Raw genomic sequence first — 25,106 nt, forward strand, 5'->3', positions numbered from 1 at the left:
GTGTCAAATCCTTCGTGTGCGGCGGCGAGTTCTCCTCCGCAAGCCTTTTTGTCTTGGTTCTCTCGCGCCCCTCTGCACAGAATGCGGCGAACGAGAAGACTTCGCAGGAGGTCCGCAGAACTTCAACTTCCAGCTGTTCCTGCCCGGTGTGCCTGCGGTCGGCGGCCGCGGCCGGACCCCAGCGTGTCTTGCGACTCTCAGCTTCCTTACGCGGTCGCGCGGACGGTCCGTGTATCGAACAAAGAAGTTTAAAAACGGCAAAGCTGACAGGTCCCGGCGTTCTTCTTCGTTTTGTGCCGCCCTTTCTGCCACACTTTCCCCCCATTTAAAATCTGCGTTGCCCCGACCTCTCTCGGCTGGATGTGCAGGCGGCGGACGAGGCGCTCTCCCCGTTTGCCTCGACATCTGCACAACAGCGGGGGGGGGAGTCGTGGGGAGCTGTTCTCAGGTCTTGTCTTGCGTTTTTCAAGTCTCGAAAGCGGTTTTTGCGAAAAAATTCAGCAGCAGATGATTCACAGACCGCTGGCTCCGCTCTCGGTATCGACAGTTTCTCGATAGTCCGTCGGTTCTTTGACGATTTTTCGTTCTCCATCGTTCCTGTTCTGAAAGTTTCGTTTGTCCTTTCACCTGGGTTGGTTGCTTTGTCCTTTTTCTTCGTTGTCCTGGCAAAAGGTGCTCTCTTGTAAATTGCGCCACGGGCCTCTCCACCTTGTGTGGGAACTTTCCTGTCGCTGTTCTTATCTCGTTTACCCCTCTTCGTGTCTCATTGTTTTTTCTTTGTTGTCTCGCTCCTCCTGTCTCGTCTCCCTCTTCTTCCTCTCTCCTTCTCTCTCTTGCCCTCCTGTTCTTGTCTCTCTTCTACATTAGCGCGTTCCGCGCCGCCTCTCGGACCGTCTGAGTCCAGGAGAGGTCGGCTGGCAGTCCTCAGTGCGGAGCAGCATGGGTCGCGCTACGGACGGCAGCGGGTGCCGGCCGCGGCAGTTTCCGCGCGGCGGTTTGTCTGGTGTGTTGTTGCCCTGTCTGCTTTCTTCGACTTTCCTTGTTTGTCTCGCGTCACTGGTCGTCTTCCCCTTTTTCTGTCGACAGGAAGAAGTCTCTACTCCACCCGCGTCTGTAGGCGCAGATGCCAGCGTCGGTGTGCCTCCCTTGAAAGGCAGTGAGGCCGCCGCTGACGACGGCCTTCCCTCGACTCTTTCTGCGGACGAAAAGAAGCAGAGCAGAGACTGCGGGAGTCCGAGGGGTCCCGAGTCTTCAACAGCGTGCAGCGGCGTTTCTCCGTCACCTTCCTCCCCTCCTTCCGGGTCGCTTTCTTCCTCGACTGAGCTGTCGTCTCGCTTCTTCTCCCCTCACGCGGTGTCACTCGCCGCCTACTCCGCCTACCTTCCTGTTCAGCTGCAGCCGCGGCCGCCGACTTCTGCTGAAGTTTTGGAGGCGCTGGAGGTGACAGCGAGCGTTCTGTCGCTTCCTGCGAACCCGCCGACTCACGCAGCTGAGGCGAAAGGTTTCGCGTTTCCGTATTTCTCGCGCGCCTCTTCACCAGGATCCCAGGGCGGACGTCAGGGAGCGTCTCGGAAGCCAGGTGCGTACTTTGTGTGTCTCGTCGTTGTCGTCATGGACGGCGACGGTTTTAGATGTGTGGAGATTGCGGATTCTCGCGTCTTGGCCGCGCATGTGGGCGACGAGTCCTTTGAGAAAGCTGCAGAGAGAAGGACTGCCGCGGCTCTCTCGTCTCCGTACGCCCTCGCTTTCGCGCTCTCCACTCTCTCTGTTCTGCTTCCGGTGAGGCTTCTGTTTGCGGCTGCGGCGGCTCCGGCGAACAGCGGAGACTCTGCAGTCTTTCCACCCTACCAGCAGCGCCCGTGGCCTGGGCGGTGCCGGCCGCTGTCTCGGTGCACAGTCGTCGTGCGGTTGGCAGCGATCGACGCGCCAGAGACAGCGAAGCGTGGAAGCGAAGCCGAGCGGCCGAAGCTGCCGAGGTCCGGCGTGAAGCAGAAGGGAGCAGAGGGGAGACGCTCGGCAGCGAAGAGCGAAGCAGACGCGCCGAACGCGAACCGAGTTTCAGACGTCGACGCCGGCGGACAACCGTTTGGGGTCGCCGCGGCCGCACGGCTCGCTTCAGAGGTCCTGGGCCGCGTCGTTCTCGTCAAAGACCTGGGGAAAGATCAATACGGCAGAACTTTGGCTCGCGTTTTCCGCGTTGCACACGAGGCGTCTTTCGTGGCTGCTGTGCAGGCTGCCATGAAGGAAGCAGTCAGAGGCGCTCTCGCCCCAGGAGGGAAACCGCGAGAGAAGCACAAGAAGAAGAGCGTGGAGGAGAAAGAGGCGAGTAAGCCGCGAGAAAAGGAGAAGAACGTGGAGGAGAAAGAGGAGCAGGAGGAAGCAGCTGAAGCGTACGAACCGGGAACTTCGGGCAGACGGCTGTCAGTGAAACGCAGCAGGCGCCAGCGAAGTGGTGGAGTGTCGGCCGCAGGTGTAGCAGCTTTCGCCGGAGGCGTTGCCGTCGGTTTGATGAAGACACGGGCAGATGCTTTCAAACACCAAGTCCAGCAGAAAGTCGTCAACGGTGAAGCGGGATCCCGCGAACTGGCAGCTCAGATCTTTGTCGAAGAAGTACTGGAAAAAAACATGAAAGAAGTCGCCGACGTCTTGCTCAGCGAAGGACTCGCTGTGGTCTACACGCAGGGCGGCGCAAAGTTCGACGGACGAAGAAGCAAATTTCTCGCGATAGAGCGGGAGGCGAGAGAACGCAAGCTCGGCTTCTGGGGAATTCCAGAGGATGCCCGAGAAACACCTGCAGAGTACAAGAAGAGAAAACGCAGCGAATAAACAGTTGTGCCTGCACAAAGCATTTGAAGTGCTTGCTCAACTACGTGGAAACAGGCTGGCGGTCTAACGGAAATCTGAGTGCAATCGAGTGTTTTTCTGAGGCATGTTTCTGTGTGTTGTGTCATTGTGATTCACTTCATACCTTGAGCAAGAAAGGCCTTGAAAAGGAGCAAATACCATGTCTTTAACATTTCTTTGACCACGTCTACGGCGCATCGGCTGGGTTTTCCCTTAATTATTTTTGCAGGTAGGCTAGTTGTGACTTCTGGAATGTAGCAGGGAGCTTCCTTGAGCGCGCAGGCCAGTGCGACACGTATGCCACAAGGTGTGTGTTCACGCGGAAGATTTTGTGTGCGGACTCAGCGAAATCTTTTTCCCTGTTCTGTGTGTATGTATTAGTTGTATTCCATATACATATAGAGAGAGATATATATGTCAAGGGCGATAAACAGGGATCACTTTTACTACAGTAGATGTAGTGAAATTACATCTGTTTAGGCATGTGTATGTCAGCCACTTTCGTGAGAGCTCTCAAGCCCTCTCGTCGCTTCTCAGCTCGAATTCGTCCTTGAGACTCTGCTGCGACGTCAAAAGAATCGAGACTGTCGTAAGAATGGAGAGCTTTGTTCTTGATTACCAGCACGGGAGGATGCAGTGTCGCAATTATGAAATCCACTCGGGCTGTTACAAGAAACCTTGGGGGGAAACATTTTCAGTACGTTTCGGCTCTGAGACGATAGCCCACGAAACAGACGGGATCTGGTTCATTTGTCAGCAAGGAACAGGTATGAAAGTCGATTTCTCATATCCCCAAATCCATATATTCATTAACATTTCACTGGTGGCCTCGACTCGATTCTCATCAACTCGTAGAACGACACAGAATGCTGTCGAAACGTAGCACCCACGCGACTTCTTCGAAAGGACACAGCGCTCCCGTGCGTGTTGTTGAGTGTAGAGAAACGTTTTTAAAGCGGCGTTCGGGAGCCTCTGGCACAGAAATGACGGGCTGACGGTATTCAAGAGTTACGCGCAGTGTCACGTCAATACTTTGTAGTCTCCGTGCACACTTGTGCGTGCAGTTCAACTGGCGAGCGGCGAAATTTCGTTAGACAAAGCTCGCGCGGTTCTCTTGCAAAATATATTTGGAATTACGTCCAGCTACGACAGAGTCTCCACCGTAGAGGCTTAAAAAGTTGATGTTTGACAACTGCAAGAGACTGGTTCGTCAAGTCACGCTTCTCGTTTTAGACAATCAGATCGCTCGTAGCCGTGTGCCTGGTACGGCAGCAATTGAGACGAGGCCGCAACGTTTCCATTTTGCCGAGGCTCAAAGTTAGAAGCAGTACGTTGGATAAGTTCCAATCTTGGAAAACGACCTTATTCGCCCAAAAGTATCGCCTACCAAGCAATCGTCGCTGCACAAGCACACGAACGCTGAGTGAGCATCTTCGGTGCAACCACCCCTGGAATGAGAAGAACGTAATCACGGCAGCAAGCAAGCCCGAAACGAAACTTCAGCAGTTAATCCATGTTTATCAGCGTTTTTAAAAAGTATTCAGCGAACATGTGGTCAGTCAAAGCTGACAGCAAAAACTCAGAAGCGAAAGAAACAGAGAATGTGTTTACACGATGACAGGACTCTGTCTTAACGTGCGGTAGGTGCTCCTGTTCGTCCAGCCTTGCGCAACACAACCATTCCAGCTCTCTCTTGTCCGAACAGTCCATCCGCCTAATACGCACACAGCGGGTGTTGTTCCCACGACCGATACACAGTTACTAGGATGGACTTCAGATAGGAGAAATCCTCCCACAGGTTCACAAAACATTCTCAGTGACCACGTACGGACATACCACAGTTTTTCTATTCGAAGCAGCAAGTCGTGGTAGTACAAGTCATGATCGCGCTGTCTGTTTCCCTGTTCAGCGCTTGTCCGTAGCTCAAGGTACGTAAGTGTGACTCTTCTGCAGAACTCCTCAGTCTTGCCTGGAGGCAGCTGCTACAGCACTAAAATTGTCTAGTGCGCTTGGACTATCTGTGAGAGGAGTTTCTCAGGTCAAGCCATCATCAAGCTGCGAATGCCCACCTCCCGCCACGCAATTGTCAAACAGGATACCAGATGAAAGCGATAGGCCACCCGCTGTGAGCGTGTCACGAAGGCGACTGGACTTAATGAGTCAATTCTATCAGTGGAAAACGTCACCTAGGACCGGGGCCGGAGATCCTTGTTCCACGAATCGCCGTTTCTCCGCACTCAGTCCATCGGGCAGAACTGATAATGATGCCCACAGTTTTTACCAGGTTGCGGAAAGCGTCGAACCACACTGGCTCCTCGAACGCAGAATGGCTCTGTCGTTTCAGCTTATGACGATTGGAGATTCGTCGTTTGGCTTTCGGGAAGGTGCCGTGACAGCAGCAGCGGCCTCGTCGTCGTCAGTCGACCCGGCTGGAAGCGAATGAAAGGCGGCAGTGGAAAGCGTTCTTGCCGGTCCGGGCCGCTGTTCAGACTGCAATTCTGCAGAGAACCACGCTTCTGAATTGACTGTCTTGTAGCTGTACCGAAGATCAATGGAACCGTATGTCCCATCGAGGCCACTCTGATGCAAAACACGAAGGCGGGATATGAGGCCTTCCGCTAATCGCGATGCGCTCACATCCTCCTGCCGAGGAATCCTGCCGAACCTCTTTCGCACGCGAGTCCAAAATTTCGTGATCTTCGGCCTGTGCGACACGGCGGAGCGGAAAAACGAAAAAAAAACAGTGAAGGAGGCTTGCTGGATCTCTCAACAAGCTCCGTCATCTGTCTCGCACAGGATAGCGCAGCAAAGTGAACAACCAAGCAAAACAGCGGTGACGTGGAATTGAAAAGCATGATTCCGAACAACCACAAGAACCCTTCCCAGCTTCTGAAAGCGTCCAGAATGAGACACTGGAATGGCGTAAGTGATAGGGCAAGTTTCCCTTCACAGTCACACGGACACAAAAAAGACAGTTGGGTTCTGGACAGCGACTCGAGCAGTGTGTGTTGCTTGTCGTTCATTGGTGAAAGTGGGCTGCGAGTGCTTCCAAAAGACTGGCTTGGCCTCGTCTAGGTAAAAAAGTCAACCTCATCTTACGTTTTTGCGGCCAGAAGCAACTTGAATGCCTCCGTCAAGTACACGGCAAGCTGATTTGTTCCCTTCAGTGACAGATCCAAACAGCCGAAGTGGTCTGCGACACCACACGAAAGTTCCGGCGAAACAAGCGTCACCATGACCAACGCGCAGCCTCGTCCAGGATACGACGGCGTCTCTCCTGTGTACAATCCGCGTTTCTCGAGTCCCTCCGCATTTGTCGCAACACCCAGCGTAGCAGCTTGAGCGATGCGTGAACTGCAAGTACAACTGCAGCTAAGCTGTATAGCTCCTCGTAGTCAGCATCCCTGTAACTTTCTAGAGGCTGAAACACGTACTGTGAAAAGGGTCAAATCAGACAAACAAGAACAGCAGCTTCTCTAAATCCTTCACTTATCAAGCGTGTCGTGTGTGTTTCGCCAGTCTCACCTTCCTTCCAGTACCCCCATCGAAGCGCTCTGACCATTCGGTCAGTATTCGTTTGTAGTATATCTCCCACAAGCTTCCGGCCTTCTTTAAAAAACGTGATGACCTCATTTTTGTCAAAAACAGGTTCGTCGATCATCGGTCTGCCTTCAGTCTGGTCGGTCCTGATAATCATACGTTGTGATTTCGCGGCTTCTTCCTCATCGGCTCCTATTCTCAGGACTAAAAAGTTCTCGAGTTCCTCTTGTACCCGTCCTTGCATGCTGCGGATGGCCTCGCTTTTCCTCTCAAATTCCTCTTCGCTGTCCGAGTCGAACAGTTGTATCAAAAGTTCTGGGGCACGAGATCGTCGGCCTCTCGACGTCCTCCCTTTATTGCGCTCTAGTCTGTCGATTGCCACGTCTACTGCCTCGAGACAGCGTTGAAATTCGACCGTGACTATCTCTTTTATTTGGTTGAACGTCTGCCCTTGCACGAAGTTTCCTGACAGACAGTCAAAGGCAGACACGTGAGTCAAGCACAATGTGCACAACGTACGTGTTAGGCTCAGCGGTCCGTTTTCTTCCTCCCAAGTTCGTTTTCTGTGTTTTCTGCAAGGACCTACCTATCTTGCCAAAAAAGTAAACTTTCTCGAAGGACCCTGGAAAAGGACACCACAGCCAGAATCTGCAGTCGAATGAGCCAGGCTGGAGATTGACATGCACACGTGTCTACCCGTGTCCCGGCTCACTATTGGACCAATGAGTCCTTTAAACTTTAACGATTCATTTCGGTGTACCCCACTCAACTCCACCTATTCGAAACGACCACATCAAGAGTTCTCAACTCTTTGTTGTTCACTCGTATGTCGCAGAGTAAGCCACTTGGTGAAGAGCGTCCACACAATCACGGGAGACGCCTGTGGCTGACTTGGTCGCACACTCAGATCACACACGGCCAACCCCGCATCAGCAAAAAAACTTGAGCAGAACCCCACAGAGGACCAGATTCTCAACGCAGTTCACGCGTTGCGATTCCCGCCAATTTCCTCTGCCTTTCCCCTTGGACGTACCGGAGTGCCACGTGGAAAAAGCAAGTGGTACACGGTGGTGAAAGGACGGCTTGGTTCCACTTCCTTCACGCTCCAAGGTGCCTGCCGTGGTAACAAATCACGGATACCACACTCAGTTGTTATGGTCACAGTTTAGGATCATCCGAAGAGGTAAAGACGCAAGATGGTCCTTGAGCGAGCGCACACGAGTGATGGTCGTGCAAAGACGCTCATGGGTCACTGCCTTGCCAACCGTTATATATAGTTCAGGCATACGACAAAAAGACATCGCGATTTTAGATCAGCTGGCACAGATTATCAAACCGAATACTTTTCGACTGAACTAAATAGTACAGGGTTGAACTATAGACTTGTTTCAATGCCCAAGGCAGAGCACTGGATTGGATACGCAGTGAACTGCGTCCCCACTGATACGAATCATAATCGAAGTCACCAGGCTTGAATCAGTACTCCCCGCAACGTAGAAAGTTGGTCACACAGACTCGCGCCTGTCCGCGGCGCCTCCGACACATACCGTGGATCTTCCGGGCCAGGCTTTCGGAGAAGAGCTGAAGAACGATATCCAAAATAGCAGCGCGTGCCTGTCGTTTTTCCGAGGCTTCAGCTGCCGCCCGTATTCTATCTCCTGTCGCCTGACTTTCAGTACTCTGGGTTTCTTGCGTCGTCTCCTCGACGTCTGCTGCATCGTTCATCTGTCCTCGTAAATGGACGCTGAGGAGCCGGTCTCGTATGTACTCGACAAGTCGCCAGGGCTGGTCTGAGAACAAGGTAAAAAAAACAGAGAAGTCTAACGACTGAACGAATGTGTGGAGTGTGGACAGGGCCCGAGTTGTGCCATCCATCGATCACAGAACGACCTTGGTGCCTCGACTTTGTGGGCAACTACACTTCTCCATCTCCAGATTTTCAACACAGTCGTTAGGCACGCATCAATTGTCACCTGGCACCTAACAATCGTTGGCCTTGTTCTGCATCCAGCCTGCGTCTGAGAGTCTCCTGCCGTACATGCAGTGATACCAGATGCAACTGCGCAACAACGGTCTCCGCTCTAACTTGCTGCTCTTCTCATTTTCTCACAGCGGAAGGCGGTTTGAATGATCCCCAGAATGACCGTGAAGTGATGCATCGCCTCTCTGTTGAACCCGACGCTGGTCAAGGAGAAGGGCAGGAGTTCTTCCACGTACTGCAGCACGACGTGCTTGAATGCTGGTTCAGATTAATGACACCAAAACGGTATGCTGCGGCTACTGTGTATCACCACCATTTCATAGGCATCGTACCACACGCCTCAGAATCCCTCGATCAAAGCTCGGGCTGCAGAACATTGTTGTATCACTCCGGTGCCCGCCTCCGAGCTAACTTCCTCAGGAGAGAAGCCAAAGGTGGTGCAAGTAATCGGCAAACAAAGTGTGCCATTCTGCCTCACTGCTCTGCTAGTCGGGTGCAGTACCACACTCCTATCTCTGTGAAAGACACCAAACCCTTCTAAAATATACGTAATGAACACTGGAAGTCGGCAACGCAGGTGTTTCAGTCGACTCAGCGCGACATCGAACGGCAATAATTACGACCGCAGAAGTGGATATTACGGCCGACGTACCTTCCTCCCTGACTATTCGGGTTAATCTTGTCAGCTGCGGAAGGCTTGATATGTGTTGGCTGAATTGCTGAACCTCCTTGAGGTCAAACGCTGAAGCTGTTTCCACATCCGTGACAGGAGCTTTTCCGTGTGTAGATCGCCTTTTTTTATGCGATGAATCGAATGTCCCCTGTTTGCTCTTTCTACCATCGCCAGCATCCTGAATTAACTCCGGTGGCACATCTGTTTCAACCGCTGAACTGACGGTTACTCGCGCTCTTTCTCTTTTCGTTGACACTGATGGGGAGGTATGCACAAGGAGCGGGGCAGTTGCTTTCGAGGTATGGTCAGAATCTTTCTTATCCATGTTGAACCCACTGTTGTCGCGCCTGTGCATCTCCGCGTTCGCCTTTTTGGCCAGTTTCTCATTCTCTTGATGCATTCTGGCAAAAGCCAGCACCAGCGAACTGTGCTCATTGACCAAAATGTCTAGACCTGCGGAGAGCGCTTCAGGAAACTGCTCGTCCGTCACTCCTCCGTTGACGAATTCGTCGGTGAGTCGAGATAGTGCTACAAATCCTGAAGCATGATTAGTTAACACGACGAACGCGACAAACAGAAGCAAAGTTCTAATCTGGGTAGAGGTACTTCATATCTGAGGCACTGAAGTTTTCACGAACACAACCCAGGTCACAGGAGGCTTTCCAGAGAGCGGCGAGCGCATTGGCCGGATGAATTGAACAGGTACGACTCCGAGCAGCGCACGTAGTAGTGCTGTTGTGTAACGCGTAGACAGTAGGGTTTTTTATAAACGCAACTCTGTCAGTCCGACGAACTTCCCCAGGCGGTGACCGCTTTCTCCCTCTCTGGCCCAGAAGAAAAGTGGAAGGCACTAACTGGCAGGAGTGACTACTCCTTTTAGTGAGTCACAAGCGGGAGTCAGTCAAGTGACAGTGCAAGTAGGCAGAATGGAGAAAGCAGTTTGTAGCAGTGTCTCGGGTGCAAAGGAGACAGGGACTGTACAAGTCTTACCGGGAAAATTCATCGGGGCGCACACTGCGTCAGGAAGGCCGAAAAGGGTTCTGCGGACATCCCTCTTGAACCTGAGCGACCCCTGCTCGTGGACGACGGATCGTGCCGCCATTTCCGCGCACAACCTGTCAGCCTCAGCTCGTTCACTTTGAGCCTCGAGTGAACCCTCTTCCTCGGGTGACTGATGAGCGACCGGTGGAGCTGCGGAGGTCGTGCTGGTTAAGAAACGCAACTTGATGTACCTCATAGTGGTGTCGATCTCTACTGCCGGTTCCTGGACTGGGCAATTAGTTCTCTTTTCCATCTGGAGTGCAGGAAGGTTGCTGTCACTCCGCGACCGCCTACTTCTTCCGAGGAGGTTCATCTCGGCAGAAGGTACAGTGAGATGCGCGTTCACCGAGGGTATTCGACGGCCGGTGTGTCGACGACGAGGTCGACTCCGCACACTAACAGGGAAGAAGGTGAAAAACGTTTTCAGCTGCTGCTTCAGGGCACGCGAGTCACTGTGGCCAAAAAACGGGAAATTATTAATACGAATTGTCGCTCTATCTAAAGAGTAGTCGTTGTTGCCGTCCAACGTGACTGCAGCAAGAAACAAGAGACACACGGTCCCCCCTTTCAAACCACTCAGCAAAAGACTTCGCCATTGCCAGTCCTCTAACGAGCACACCACCACTGCGGTTCCGCGGGGTACCAGAATCTGACAGCTCGCAGTTCGTCGAAATCAGCATTTACAGCTGCTTGAACAAGTGTGGCAGTCTCCCTCCCGAACAATGAGGCTCTGGATTGCCCTTGGCCACGCATGCGCACGGCATCTGCTCCGCTTACATAACAGTTCCTTGTCAATGATTTGATAGGCGCAACTTATGACTGTATCAGCGAGCCAGTTCAACTGGTAGGAGTTCATTTGTGAGCGTTGGGAGGACGTAAGATACGCCTGAATTCGACGCTGGAGAATCGGCGGACTGTTCAGAACTATCGCTGAAAACACAGCCACTCAAAGAAGAGTCGAAAACCCTATAGCGGCGCGCGCGCAAAACGTGTATGCAGTCGCAACTGCGACATGTGTCATTCAGTTCTGCCTCCTGCTAGTGGTCCTTGTGGTACCGCCTCCGGTGCGAGTAACATGCAGCAAGTTCCACCGTGCGTTTTCACGGATCGCCACAGCCTCCCTGTCAACAAGGGCCAGCGGGCCCCCTTTCCCATCGATGTCAACAAGATGGGACTCGGTCCACCATGCAGCACGCTTTGCTGGCGCAAAAACGGGTCGGTGATGGAGTTGAAGTATCTGCACACAGATTACTGAGAGGTCAAAGTGGAATCGTCGACGACGCAGGAAAACGGTGCCACGGGCAATGTCGTTGCATAGTGTGTAAGTAAACCGAAGGACTTACGGTCATTTGAGACAAGGAAAGAAAGTGTTCTGGAAAGGGACCGTTGCTCGGAAGATTTGAAGCGGACCCAGCCTCCGGGGAATTTGTTCAGGTCATCTGCTTGATACCTGGTGATTGCTTTGTTTATCAACATTGCAAGATCTCTTCTCCCATCTGCAACACAGAAGAGAACCTCAGCACGGCTATACATTCGTTGATATAATTGACTGGACTGTATCGCCTGCTGGTAACTCGAGGGGATAGCGGTGAGCTCCGTGAAAACGCAGGCACATCTACTCCATGAACCTGTCGAAAGTCACGACTGTGTAGTCGTCTGTCTGGTTGTTTCTCTCGCGTGGTCTAGACTACGAAAAGAATCGTCTGAATTGTTTCTGTCATCGTTTTTTTAAGCAACAGACAAGCACAAGAGTAGTGTGAGGAAAGTAGCGCCACGTGCCGTATTTACCGCCCCATAGCCTAATGTGTCCCCAATGACCTGTGCCATTCGTCATGATTGCATTGCTTCTCGCCGCAACCGAGTAATTCTGCGAACGCGACCTACAGAGAATCGCGCAGTGTTGAAGATTGTTCATAATTAGGCTGTGCAAGGAGTCGGCTGTTCTGGCCATGTCCCATCGTTTGAGCTCCGAAAAGAGGCTCATAAGCACTCCACGGGACTCTGGCGGTATCCTCGACATCAGATCCCGTAGTCGTGTCACCCGTTGGTAGGCTACATATTGTTGCATAGGATTACTTCCCTCCAGCAAACCCACTCGATGCGTCGCTTGAGGAAATTTGTACCGTTCTAGGTAAGCCATCAGCTGCATAGCAACAACAAACGACACTTCGGCATATTCGACACCACTAAGTAAGGTATCTCAGTTCCACGCGCACAGCGTCTGTATCACGGTCCATCATGCAGGATGAGTTTCTGTTCCTGACCAGGTTTCAAAGCTTTTGCGAAAAGCGTCCTTGACCATAACGTAGGGCTAGGTCGTTTTGGTAGTGTTTACAACTTACGAAAATGAGCTCCGTTGCCTGTTGTTGTGGTAAGTAAAGTTCGATCGCGGGTCTATGGCTGCAATGACATCAGCACACACAGTCTTGGTACAGTGGAATCGAATCGAAATGAACCAGGTTGAAGAGCACCGTTGTCTGGGCTAGGTCACCAGGCGATGCATTCCTTCTTGCTTGTAAAACGCGAGCGTAACATCCGCGTTCGTAGCGACAATCTCAACGGTCACGCGGCACTCTCTCCGTAAGGCCACAGAGCTATCGGTTTGATGCGAAAGAAAGGCAACACAGACTAAACACAACAACTGTCCCGTATCGGAGGCTACGAAGCTGAGGAATCTGCCAGCAGTTGCGTAGAAGGACTCACGCGAAGGAAGCTTCAGGTGACGCCGCTTCATACAATCATTTCACGTGCTGGTTACTCATGCGCGGTACGACGTGCATACAACGTACTTTTCGTCACCGATGATCGCTCTTGTGCCAAGGAGGAAGTTATGGTAGTCTTTTTGACACAGCATGAATTCCTTTGCCGCTTTCTCGTGGATCGATGACGTCTTCAGGGCCGTGTCTGTGAGATACAACTTCCAAGCGGGCTTAGATAGCTTCCACAAGAATACGCAGAGGAAAATCAACCCCCCTGTACCGCCCACTAAGGACAAACCACCGTGGAGCAGCAAGCTTATCTTCGAAGTGTTCTCGACTATGAAGATCACCAGATCCCGAATTGTATCTGCGTATTCCACATAGTAACGGGCTTTCATCATCCACCATTGCATAAAGTAAAATAGTTTTTCGCCGAAAACGGACACCTTGCCAAACAGCTTGAACATCCGGAGTTGCCGCACTGATTTCCGTAGAGTGTGATCCTGCAAAAGAAAGTCATTCACCACTGCTGTGCATTCAATTGCTATGCAGAGGGGTCTCTTCGTGCGCAATCATGCGTGTGGTCACCACCCAAGAGAGAGACATGCTATCACCTGCAGAAGGGGAGACCCTGAAACCCGGCTAAAGCAGGCAGATCTAGCGCATTAACGATGATTTTCACGATACGCGACGCATCCTGAAATTGCACCACGTGGAGGACCTTACGCAGACAAAAAAACTGTTTTTCTTTTAACACGTAATGACGTGTTTCAAAACTACACCTGAAAAGAAGAGCCTTACCAGTACCCAAAGCCATGCAGACCCAAACAGCTCCAAAAAGCTCTTCACTCCCAGACTGGCGTACTCGAGCAGCAGGCGCAGAGAGGCAAAAATAATCACGTTCAATCGTTTCCATCTCTGAGTTCTCCAGGCTTCCTTGATGTCACTCTTGAGTTTTTGTCGAAGTTTTTGCTCACTGTTGCATTTCAGGTTCTCGTACATCTTTCTTCTGACTGCCTCAAGAGTCTGGGACGCCGGGGAAGCTTTTAACCCTTCTTCAGGAACACTGTCGTCTCTGTCGATATCCTGAGACAGCTTGATTGCTTCCACATTCGAATCACTGCGTTCTGTTTCCTTCTCCGAACCCTCCGATTCTCCTCCTGGAATCTGTGAGAGATCCGCGACATCTTGTTCTGCCTTTAAATCAGCCCATACGAAACCGAAGAGCTCAATCTGATGAAACTCAGACTGGGACGCAATAGATCGTGTCAGCTCCACTCCTCGGATTCTGGTGCCCTCAGAAAATGCGTACGACAATATGTTGCTGACTGCACAAACGACAGCTATTATGCTGAATGGGTTCGGGGCGACAACCACGCTTGAGATGGAAAAGCCCAGAACAACCGTGTTGAGTAAAAAGAAAAACAACGGTAGCATTCTCATTATTTGCGCGATCACTCTTTTTCCAACCATTTTTGTGTGAGCCCAGGCTCGAGATGCCATACGCTTCAAAGCACTGTACACCTTGGGCGCCTTCTTCTTTTCGTTGTTCTTCTTGTGGGACCTCAGCCACTTGGAGATCTTCGTTCTCACAACCACAAGCCGTCTTTTAACGGTACCAAAAGCTCGTCCCAGTCTATGAAACGTACGTCCCAACCACGATTGCTTCTCCGTACGGGGTCTGAGGTCACGGATTTTCAAGTGGGTGCAGAATTGTTGCAGACCCGTTGCCAGCTGCACGTGGTCGGCCTGCATTGAGAGGTCTCCTGCATTTGACCTTATCTGTTGAGCCTGAACTGTTGCCACGTCTCTGAGGTGGTAAAGGAATTTGTTGAGCATCTGTTCCGTTTTGACGGGATTTTTCAGTGCATCGCTGAGGTTATTCACTGGTTGAGGCACATTGGGGAAGGCATCGTGCTGACTAACGGATGGACGGTCGTTTGCCAGCGGACTGTTCCCGTGAGCAGACGCAGTGACGCTTGAAGCGTCTAAAAGCTGAGGAAGGTTGGTGCCTGAGTCAATAGATGAACTTGCCAAAGAGACCGAATATGAGTCTTCCTCTGAATCATCCGTTGATGACTGCACGTCATATGGTTCAGATGCTTGTGACTTCGTTGAGGCAGTTTCGGCTAAACTGGAGATGTTCGGAACGACCACGTCGCGATTCAGTTGCGCGATAACATTGTTGAGCCGTCCGTGCGGAAGGCCTCCGTAGACGTGAGATGTTTCCCCTCTCTTCCGTGTTTCGGGTTCCGTAGAAGCGCCCTCATCCGACAGCATCCTTCCTTCGGCAGCAACATTCTCAGCGCCACCCCTTGGCTGCGTGGCGTCAGCTGGATGAAGTGGCTGAAAACTCAGCTGCCTCAAAAAAAATTGCGGCCACTCAACGTTTCTGACCTCCGCCTCCTGCGCCGGAAGGCCCTCTCGAAATACCGAAGTGACGTCATACTTGGCAACCTGTGGGACACGTTCCTCAAAGTTCCGTAGACGGTTGACCAAGGAATGAAACTCCAACGAAGAGGAAGAAGCGCTGGAGAGTCGGACGCGTCTAGCATGCGAGCGCTCGACTAGAAAAAGACAAACCGTTAGAACGACGCAGCTTGCGGCGACAAACGAAACGGCTAGATTTGTCAAACGGGCCTTCACGGACTCAGCTGAAACTTTCCCCATGAGGAATGCACACCGTCGTCCGAGTGACTTTGGTGGCCCGGCCTTCGGCACCAGACAAAAGCAACTCTTCGCGAGTCCTTTTCGCTGGTTTGCCAACGAGTTATGGCTACTTGTTTTCCGAGCTGAGGAGCGACAAAGCGACACCCCAGCTAGACATCAGTCACTCAGGCGTCTCTCACCCGCCGTTAAAACTGTCCCCACCACTTCACGGACTAAACCTTAAAAGAAAGAAACAAGTAGAGACACAATGCAATCCATAATACCAATGAAGACAACGTCCTATCGCCCCGGAGTTCAACATGGAGATACAAAGCATGGTGAGTGACGCAGGCGGTCTTGAGACTTTTGGAGAACTCGCCGTAAGCGCGCCACTTTCCTTCATGAAAGCATAGGTTGATGACGCAGTCTTCGCCGCGTTTATCCTTGGAAAGGAAAATAACACATTCTCATTTCTTCTGTCAATGAGAACGCTAGTGAGTCAAGCTTCACAGTGCTCTCCGACGGTCCGAGCACCACTGGCCTCGTCAGGCCACCAATGGACTTCACCGTGATGCTCTCGCAAAGCGCTCGCGGAAGACAGGCGCATCGCACATGCGCCCTGCAGGGCGCGAAACGACCACGAGCATGCATCAGAACTGGGTATTAGGGCTTCTATTTAGTACTGTACAATGTGGCCTTTGCTGGAGTACGTCGCTGTATCACTTCCACGAATTCGACACATACTAGGTCTCTCTTGGGAAAATCATCGTACACAGAACGTCATATTATGGCAACCTACTCCGCGTTCAAAGGCGAACCGGCCTTTTCAAGATTTCAGGATGATTTAGACACAACCATCCACGTTTTATTTCTGTGAAATCACGTTGTTTGCTTAATAGGGACGACAAGAAAAACCGTGGAATACGCTGGTGCATGGTGGCGTATTGCTGCAACATGTTTTTGACACCCTATTCCACTAAAAAATTTGCTCGTGTCTCTGGCGGGTCTCAGACACGAGTGCCGGTGTACTGCAGAGGATGACGGCGTTGCGACGAGTTGGTGGCCCTGTGACATGGGTAGGCAAATACTCCATGTACCATCTTGAACCCCTACCATTGGCATGTGGGGCTACGTAGAAAGCCATTAGTGTCACTGCCAGTTCGTCTCTTTTCACTACTTTGCTTTGTGGACTCCCTCATACGAGTTCCTGTCATCAGCAATCCGTCTCCATGTGAAAAAGGTGCTGCTTGCTGGCTTGGAGCAAGCCAAAGGACACCAGATCGTTGCTGGAAGCACGCAACACAGATCGACTACGGGTGCCTGAGGCGACGTTGTAGATTTTGTATTTTTATGGACAGGAATGGAGAAGTACCAGGCAGTATGCACAATATGCAAGGATGTTGGGCACGGCTTGGTAATAACCGTCACCAGCTCTACGAAATTCGCAAATGAATTGAACATTCGATGCAACCGCTTGCCTAGGGTGGCGCACCAACATGGCTGGCCATTTCGCGAAAAAGCCAGACTGCAGCCCCTCTCAACACCTCCAAGCCCCTTTGAGTCTTCAAAAGAACGTGGACTCGAAGGCACAGCCGGACAGGAACACTTTGTGTCTGAAGCCTGGCTCCCAAGCCTCCTGCAAGGCACTACACAGAACAGTTTCCTTGCCCAAAACCTCCATGTCAACACAAGTCTGATTCTAGATTGAGCAGGGTGCGTGTCGACTGTCGAATGAAGAAACCTGCCCCACTACGATGCTGGCAGGAAGTTCAGTGGCGTTCCTAAAGGGGTCGCCAGTCATGCAGCGGAGCTGTCCCGACGTCCCTGTCATGACACACAATAGGGGTGACTTCCACCATGGGGAAAACGCGTTTCTGCTCAAAATGGAGGACGTCAAGACTGCTGCACCTGTCTCTCACGACTTGTCCACTTGGCGAGGCCACAGACCGGTTTCAAGCGGAACTCTGGTGAGCAGGTTTGGAAATCAGCGAAAACAAAGTCACCGCAAAAGTCAAAAGACTGGGGACCACAGATCACACACGCGGTCCACTACATGTCCGAAACAACATGATGCGTGATTGTTCTTGAAGTCGTTTATGGGGTGTCCACCTTAAAAGGACTAGCAACGGCACACTAGACGTTTTGTGCCTCAAAGCCCAGAACGTGTGTGGCTCAACGGAAAGAGACATTCACTTGGCAGCTGTTTCGGGGTTCCAGCAGTACTGTTTTATGTGTAGGACCTTGTGGACCAGAGAGCTCATTCTGGCGATGGTCACTTTTCCCTGTCAATACCGGGAACAAAATGCGTTGTTATGACAAAAGTCTCTCAGTCGAACACGGCCGCTACTGGAATGGACCGCGCTACAATTTCCATTCTCTTGGTAGATTTGCAAGGTCCGTCTGTCCGTTTCCCCTTGGTTTCTCTCAAATGACTACCTTTCAGTGCATCAGCTAAACTTATTGGTTACTGCTGCCAGCCATAGACACAAACCGAAAAACAGCTGATTGTGCCCACCTAAGCTGATACGCGGTGACAGGCAGTACCGAGGACAGCCCAGAACAGAGGAAGCAAGGAATGTCCAGCGTGGCTGGTAGGGACCAGACTAGGTTTGAAAGAACAGCTGTTATACCCAGCCGTGTGCAACGTAAGAATCTCGTTCTTACTGCAGTCACGCCAACGCGAACAGTGTGTCTGTGTGAGACCACAGTAGACAAACGCCCACAAGCGGGCTAAATTGTGTGAGGCCAACAGAGTTGCAGCGCATAGATATTTCCCTCCGACATGGCTTTAGCACTACTGAAAAGGCAATGCAAGACCACAGAAGCTCGAGAAGACGATGTAAACCCTCTTTACTGTTCGACACACCGGTGGCTTTCGTAGGTCCCCGCCCCCGACAATACCAAGAGTTGCCAGGTTCCCGACTTTTTACATCCAACGCCAACATGCTTGGGTAAGAGCATGGGAAAAAACACGCACCTGACCCCTGAGACGTTCTCTGATCTGTGAACGACAGAAGAGAGAGAGGCACTTTCCCCTCCCATGTTTGTCCCTCCAGACCCCCCAAAGATCGACGTACCAGCGAGTATCTACCACGTTGTACACAGCATGCATGACAAGAAAACTGGCGAGCGACTTCTCGTGGAAAGTGGCGTCAGCAAAAGAAATTCCCTTATTTTTTGGCCTTCTTCATCGGCTGAGTGGACGGTCCCTTTGTCATCAGCGACTTGTGGATGTGCGGGATGACACCACCACCGGCAATAGTGGCCTTGATCAGAGTATCCAACTCTTCGTCACCTGCCAATACAACAACGGACAAGCAACGCGAACTTTCTGGGCGGGTTCGTGAACAAGTAACACACAATCATATTCGAACTTGGGAAACACTCCCGCGTAGGAAATACCTGTATTCACAACTCATTGTTGGAACAAGCTGCGCGCGGTGCGCACACCACTGGCAGATGTGCACACATACACTTCCGCAACGTTCACTTCTGGTCTCCACACTCAATCTCAAACGCGTGCCGACAGACACGCACCCAGCGCGTAGCAGAACCACCACACTGTCACCCACGGCTTTACATGTACTACAAGCAAACAAGATGTCTGGAAGTTGTTACGTGATGACAATCCAAGAGAGTTGTGTGTCCTGAAAAGAAACTGTGTGCATATAGGTCCTAGCAGTGTACATGCCCCTGAGAGTCCCACTCAACAAGAATAAACAGTTGCACCACGCTGCGCTAAACAGTCCCTGTTGCAATACCACACCTGCAGCACTTTGGGCTGCCCCTGATTTCTCTTTGTGGAAAGCACGGAGAAGAACCCGCACCTCTAATGGCAAGTTGCAAGTGACGGGGAGTAATTCTTTTCACTTTGAGATCCTTGCTGGCGTTTCCCGCCAACTCGAGAACTTCGGCGGTGAGGTACTCGAGAATAGCCGATGCGTAGACAGCCGCAGTCGAGCCGACACGACCTGCGTGCACACAAGCCGCGGAAAAGCCACCGAACTCTCACTGAGTGCACACAAATGAGCCAAAATGTCGAGACAAAAAACACACACGATCTTCGTGCCCCCCTTTTCCCGAAGAACTCGCACTCCCGCATTCCAGGTAAACCGTTTCCGGCCAACCACAGGAAGTATCATGCGCCATGCACGCACACACACACAGACCTACGAGACAATCTAGGTAAATCCGGTTGTCCACACACTACGCCTTGTGTCTGACAAAAGACGACAAACCACCAGCTTCAGGGCACGGCTCCCACAGTTTTTGCGGAATCGGTGGGAGCGACTCGAAGTTTCAGAAAGCACACGAATTTTGCGTAGTATGTGCAGTCAGAAAAGACTCCTGCTATATGACGATGAAGACTTAACAGAGACTCGATTCCATCGAGTTTGGCACGTAGTTCGAAACCCCCATCGACTGCCGGCTTTCGAACCTCTCGTCCGCGACGTGGACAACTCGACACAAACGCCACACCTTATCACAACGCTTTTGCGAAACAACACAGGACTGAAGACCTGGAAACGCACGAGAGGACCCGGTAGGCAGAGAGAGTGAGACACGTGGAAGCAACTCTGTTGTTCTGACCGGTCCACAGGGCACGCGAGCAGCGGCACAGGGGAGCCTTTTTTTTTGGCGTCTTCAGATAAAGACTTCCGAAGACCCCGTGCACACAAAGACGCGTCTTTCGGGCGATTCGCGTCCTTACCTTCAGAGCTGATGCGGCTCTTGAGCATACGGTGAACGCGTCCGACGGGGAACTGCAAACCGGCTCTGGCAGCGCGAGAAAGAGGAGCCTTCTTGCCTTTGCCGCTTCCACTCTTTCCCTTGCCTCCCTTTCCCATACCACCGACCTTTCCACCCACTTTTCCTCCAACCTTTCCGCCTACTTTGCCAGCTCCGTCCATTGTGAGTGTGTGAGAAAGAGAAAGAACTCTCAAGGGTGGCTTCTGCCGAGAGGTCGGCTCTGCACAAAGACGCCAGGAGTCGCACGAAAGCGAGTCGAATTCTACCGTTCCACACCCGCGACGGGGGACTGGAAAACACTGCGAAACTTGCGCTTTTGAAAAACGAACTTTTAAAGTGCAGCACGCATTCAGAAAAGTTGTCGCAGACCTGTGCCACCCTCCGGAGTGCGTCGCACTATTTCCTGACACGCAACATCAGTCCGAGCCACCCCAGCGGCGCCCGTCCTTGTCCTGTCCCATCCGCGTGTATTCTGCAAAAAGGGGGTGTAGTGCCGCGCGCCGAGAGACCGTGGGTGCTGTGGCTAGGAAGGCGAAGCGACCGCGCCTCTCTTCGACACCGAAGCGCCGTGCTCTCGCACAACATCTCCGTCTGCTGCAAAAACGCTGCCAGTCTTTCCACAGAAAAACCTCAAATCGCAAATCTCCACGCCAACTTCGGCGCATTTCCGCCAACAGAGTCTGCTGTGCAGACAGACGCCCTTTCGTAGGACCACCAGCTCTTTCAACCGTTTAGGTGCGCCGCCGCTGTGCGGTGCTATATACAGCTTAGACGCGGCAACAGGACTGTGTCCTATTACGGACCGACAGAGAAAGAGAATCTCTAGCTGTTCTTTTAAATCAACGCCATAAACTCTCCTCTATTATATTACCCACCACCGCCGTTCTGCAGTGGGCTCAGAGATTCAACGAAGACAGTACGCACGCGTTTAGATAGCGACGAACTCGAGGAAACACGAAGTCGACCTGGTGCACCAAGAAGGGACGCCCGGTGCCAGGCACGTTAGCTAATCACATAGTACAGTAAGATCCGACCATGATCACCGTAGGGCTACGCTTTTGCCGCAAAAAGACCAAGTCTACACGGTTAAATTCTCTTGTACAGTGACGGTTTGGTGTTGCTGCGCGGTATATTCACTAGATACAACGGTTCGCTGTAGAAGGTGTAAGGCTGGGCACACCTCCAGGAGCACCCCTTCTCTCTTTGCGTTTTTGTGGAAACCCTCAAGCCACAACTTGGTGAAGGCATTTCATTTTCACACTCGTCTACAGGCTCACTCGTCTTTCCGCGTTTGGAAGGCCGTCGAAGGGCAGAGTTCCTTACACACAAGCCAACACATTCAGGAACCTTGGGTTCTCCCATTCCCCGTATATAAGCCGACATACCTCGGGGCTTTTTCTCGGAAGCCGAGGGCCGAATGGACTTCTTTGTATTTTGGCGGTACGCTGTGTCTGCTTGAATCGCATCTTCTGAGGCAGAACGCGAATGTGGGCTTCAGCATGCGCGTGTTTTCGCAGAGGGCGTGCCATTGTGCGATGAGCTCCATTTTTCTTGCTCTCTGTGAGTAGTCCTCGGTTTTCTTCCGAACTTTCCCCACTCTTTTGAGGCCGCGAAAACTCCGCTTTCTTGCTATCACAATGGCGAAGCGCACGAAGAAGGTAGGGTCCAGACTTTTGTAAAAATCGCGGAGAACACGGGAAACGGTGTGGGGGGGTGGGAATGGTTTGCAGAGCCTTTGCCGGAAAGGGAACTTCCGGCGCTTTTTTCCCTTAGTCGAATGCAAGATGTCGTTTTTCGAGAAGTTCCTTCTACCTGCTTCTCAAAAAACGGTACCGCTTTCCTCGTTTCGTCGCCCGTCTTGTCTCTTTTCCGGCCCTTTTTCGGGGTTCTCGAGCACACCTGCTAAGTTGCGGTCCACTTGACATTCTTCTTCACTTCCACCTCATCATTCTTCCAGAGAAACGGGGCATCTTTTGGAGAAGCGATTGGTTTTCAGCGGCTGCCCAGCCGCCAGTGAGACTTTGCGGTGCCCCCGCGGCGGGGAAAGCCTCTCGGATCGTTCCCAGTTTTTCCCGAGCTTCACGTTGATCTTTGTACCTTCACGCATTTCTGTTGCACCGAGTGTTTCTCGACATTCTCTGTGCCTTGTGTCAAAAATATGTCGTGGTTTCTTTCTTCACGCGCTGCAGCTGCTGTCCTATGACCGCGTGTGTTTCTTGAGCAGCTGGGGCCTGATGGGAGAGAGAGGGTCACGCGTCTTGGGTTCGGTTCTCTCTTTAATGCTTTCACCTTAGCATTTTTCCTGCTTGAGAAAGATGGATTCGTGAGGAACGGGGGAAAAGAGCAACACCGCGAAGCTCTCCGCTTTACGCACATCTGTGCCTCTACAGGGAACGACAGTGCCTGCATGGAGCAAGTGTGTTTGCATGTATATAGAATGTTCGAGGAAGCAGCAGCAAATGCTCGTGTCTGGACCCGCTTGCACAGGCAGGCATGTCGCCATCTGGAGTAACCGCCAATCTTCACGCTCAAGCATGACTAGAAAAGGAGTCTGTCGTTTATGTGTATGTAGGTCTATACATGCATGTGAGCGAACGTCGTTGGCTGCATGTGTATGTGCGAAAGTGTAGATTTCGGGGTCTAAGTCGCACTCTCCAAGAGCGTCTTTTCGAGTGCTTCTGCCACTTTGGGGGCAAACCTGCACGGGGCGTTCCAACGGGGTGCAACATCGAGATGCCTGTTTCGTCTTCGGCGCTTCGAAAACGCTGCATTTCTTCTCCCAGGAAGTTTCGAGTGCATGCGTTGGTTTGAGCCGGAACATCTCCTGTGTGTGCCGAAACCGAGTGGCGGGACTCGAGTCTCGGGCAAACGTCCTGACAGACACAGAGGCCCTCGTCGCCGCGTCTTGTTTCTCCTGTGTTTCTTGGTGGATGTTTCGTCTCTCTTCTTCCACGAGTTGTGGAAACAGGATCTCTTCACACGGTCCTCTGCGTGTCTCGCCTCCACAGAAGAGGGGGACTTTAGCGGCTTCCTCGCATTCGAGGAAAGGCCGGCTCTTCCTCAGCCTTGTCTTTCAAACATGTCTTCTCTGTGTGTCTGCAAACTGCCCGGGGAAGTGGAGAACGCGTTTTGCGTGTGACCTGAAGGCAGGGAGACGCAGCAGTGCGTCGCTTCGTTTTCGGCTCTGAGCGCAACCATGGAGAAGACGCGTGACTTCCTTGTCGCTGTGCAGGTCGGAGTCGTCGGCAAATACGGCACTCGCTACGGCGCTTCCCTCAGGAAGCAGGTGAAGAAGATCGAGCTGCAACAGCATGCCAAGTACTCCTGCCCCTTCTGTGGAAAGGTCAGTGCATTTGCTCTCGAGGGAGGCGGCGCGTCTCCACCTACGCGGGTGAACGCAGCGGTTGTCTCTCTCAGGCTCCGGCTGCTGCGAGCGCTCTGCACAGAAGTAGCCAGGGTCTCGGAGGCGTCCTTGAGGGAAGAGAGAACTGCAGAGTCTGCGACAGATACTTCCTCATGCGTACGCACATCTCGTCGAGACCTCGGTTCACGAATCGCGCCTCTCCACGTCGGAGGGTGGACACTGCGTCTGTCGCGGCCGTCATGTGGAGGGCAAGGAACCTTTCGCGGCCCGAGTCTCTCGCTCTGTCGTTCTCTCACTCTCTCGCTCTCTCACTGTCTCAGTCACTCGTTCTCTCGCTCTCTCACTCACTCTGGCCGTCTCGCTGTGCTGCTTTCGCTGCTTGTGCAGATGGCGACGAAGCGACAAGCAGTGGGCATTTGGAAATGCCGCGGGTGCTCGAAAGTGATGACTGGAGGAGCGTGGACGCTTCAGACGGCCGCTGCCGCCACTGTGCGCTCGACCGTCGCTCGTCTGCGCAAGCAGGCAGGTGAGGCGCAGGCGGCCTAGGGGATGGTTTCAGCTCTTTCGGTCGAGGAGGCGCGTTCCGCGAGCTCGCGTTTCTGTTCGTGTGTCGCCTCCCAGACGGCGACGGAACGCAGAGGTCGAGCGAAAGAGCGGGGGAAAAAAGAGTCGCCTGAAGCCTGCAAACTCGCAAGTGCCTGCTTTGTTTCGTCTCTCACCTGATGGTTAAACTCGCGTCTCTTCTTAACTCGTCGCTTCTTCTCGAACTCCGACACAAAGCAAGCCGACAGTCGCGCTGACGCTCCATGCAGACACTCGAAAATACCCGCCTCCTCACGTAGTGACCTTCAGAACTGCGTTGAAATACACAGTCCTGCATACACGCGATGAGAGAGTGACAGGAAGAAGTCGCTCCGCCCGTCGAGGATTCGGAGGAGCTGAATCTTGCCGTGGCAGGTACCGGTGTGTGTGTGTGTGTGTGCCAAAAAGCCAAATACGTGAGAAAATGTGCAGGTACATATATATATATATATATATATAAATATATATGTATATAGATAGTTAGAGAGATACAGACACATGCAGATATGAAAAAGGATGGAGGCACACATGTATATATATATATATATTTATATATGCAGACTCATGGAAACATGCAAAGGTGTGGATGCGTCTAAAACAATAGAGCTGCAGGCACATGAAGATATGTTAGAGAAAGAAGAGAAGCCTAGGTAGGGTCGGCGAGACACGCCCTCGAGCTGTTAGTCTCCACATGCCTTCTTAGTTTAGGTTGAGGAGCTGTTTGCTTAGACAACTTCTACCATCACGGTTATGAGCGCGGCCGACTGAGAAGTCACTGTGCTGCGGAATTGTGACCTGTGGGTTCACGTCTGAGGGCTAAGAGAAATCGAGTGCAAATCTCGCGACTGCATCCGTTTAGATTAAAGACTCGGTTCTTTAACCACAGCTGGTTCCGTTGCACACTGAGGAGCACACCGTGTTCGTCGATTGTGCCCAGGTCAGAACTTGCGAAGACGAGTGCAGGGCTGCTTTGCTTCGGCATGA

The 25,106-nt window shown here is 52.2% G+C and overlaps 4 protein-coding genes across 4 annotated transcripts; 2 read left to right on the top strand and 2 right to left on the bottom strand.

Moving 5' to 3' along the window:
- Window positions 1–550: 550 nt before the first annotated feature.
- On the top strand, window positions 551–3,714 carry TGME49_300230 (nuclease, putative). The gene has a single exon (XM_002371705.2). It carries the CDS (start codon window positions 940–942, stop codon window positions 2,824–2,826), a length of 1,887 nt encoding a protein of 628 aa, XP_002371746.1. The 5' UTR covers window positions 551–939; the 3' UTR covers window positions 2,827–3,714.
- Window positions 3,443–16,375, bottom strand: TGME49_300220 (hypothetical protein). Its single transcript, XM_018782387.1, has 16 exons — window positions 13,580–16,375; window positions 12,869–13,281; window positions 12,422–12,479; window positions 11,964–12,222; window positions 11,423–11,575; window positions 10,857–11,009; window positions 10,029–10,610; window positions 9,018–9,575; window positions 8,495–8,623; window positions 7,932–8,174; window positions 7,418–7,498; window positions 6,971–7,006; window positions 6,370–6,849; window positions 5,944–6,037; window positions 5,126–5,548; window positions 3,443–4,244 (listed from the first exon to the last, which is right to left on the bottom strand). The coding sequence occupies exons 1-15, from the start codon at window positions 15,446–15,448 to the stop codon at window positions 5,185–5,187; spliced, it is 5,472 nt and encodes a 1,823-aa protein (XP_018635193.1). The 5' UTR covers window positions 15,449–16,375; the 3' UTR covers window positions 3,443–4,244; window positions 5,126–5,184.
- Window positions 16,102–21,499, bottom strand: TGME49_300200 (histone H2AZ). Its single transcript, XM_002371702.2, has 3 exons — window positions 20,139–21,499; window positions 19,255–19,398; window positions 16,102–18,722 (listed from the first exon to the last, which is right to left on the bottom strand). Exons 1-3 carry the CDS (start codon window positions 20,335–20,337, stop codon window positions 18,598–18,600), a joined length of 468 nt encoding a protein of 155 aa, XP_002371743.1. The 5' UTR covers window positions 20,338–21,499; the 3' UTR covers window positions 16,102–18,597.
- On the top strand, window positions 21,483–24,646 carry RPL37A (ribosomal protein RPL37A). Its single transcript, XM_002371701.2, has 3 exons — window positions 21,483–21,834; window positions 23,409–23,519; window positions 23,928–24,646. The coding sequence occupies exons 1-3, from the start codon at window positions 21,814–21,816 to the stop codon at window positions 24,084–24,086; spliced, it is 291 nt and encodes a 96-aa protein (XP_002371742.1). The 5' UTR covers window positions 21,483–21,813; the 3' UTR covers window positions 24,087–24,646.
- The last annotated feature ends 460 nt before the right edge of the window (window positions 24,647–25,106 follow it).

Source organism: Toxoplasma gondii, chromosome XII, assembly GCF_000006565.2.
Source record: "Toxoplasma gondii ME49 chromosome XII, whole genome shotgun sequence".
NCBI lineage: Eukaryota > Apicomplexa > Conoidasida > Eucoccidiorida > Sarcocystidae > Toxoplasma > Toxoplasma gondii.

Excerpts from the sequence above, each read along its gene's own strand:
- TGME49_300230 (XM_002371705.2), top strand. The coding sequence starts at position 940 with ATGGGTCGCGCTACGGACGGCAGCGGGTGCCGGCCGCGGCAGTTTCCG.
- TGME49_300220 (XM_018782387.1), bottom strand. The coding sequence starts at position 15,448 with ATGGGGAAAGTTTCAGCTGAGTCCGTGAAGGCCCGTTTGACAAATCTA. Across the intron at positions 12,223-12,421 it reads AGGCAACGGAGCTCATTTTC|CTGATGGCTTACCTAGAACG; the intron begins GTAAGTTGTAAA and ends GTTGCTATGCAG. Across the intron at positions 10,611-10,856 it reads CATTGACAAGGAACTGTTAT|TCACGTTGGACGGCAACAAC; the intron begins GTAAGCGGAGCA and ends TTCTTGCTGCAG.
- TGME49_300200 (XM_002371702.2), bottom strand. The coding sequence starts at position 20,337 with ATGGACGGAGCTGGCAAAGTAGGCGGAAAGGTTGGAGGAAAAGTGGGT. Across the intron at positions 19,399-20,138 it reads GAGCCGCATCAGCTCTGAAG|GTCGTGTCGGCTCGACTGCG; the intron begins GTAAGGACGCGA and ends GTGTGCACGCAG. Across the intron at positions 18,723-19,254 it reads CTTGCAACTTGCCATTAGAG|GTGACGAAGAGTTGGATACT; the intron begins GTGCGGGTTCTT and ends TTGTATTGGCAG.
- RPL37A (XM_002371701.2), top strand. The coding sequence starts at position 21,814 with ATGGCGAAGCGCACGAAGAAG. Across the intron at positions 21,835-23,408 it reads TGGCGAAGCGCACGAAGAAG|GTCGGAGTCGTCGGCAAATA; the intron begins GTAGGGTCCAGA and ends GTCGCTGTGCAG. Across the intron at positions 23,520-23,927 it reads CCTGCCCCTTCTGTGGAAAG|ATGGCGACGAAGCGACAAGC; the intron begins GTCAGTGCATTT and ends CTGCTTGTGCAG.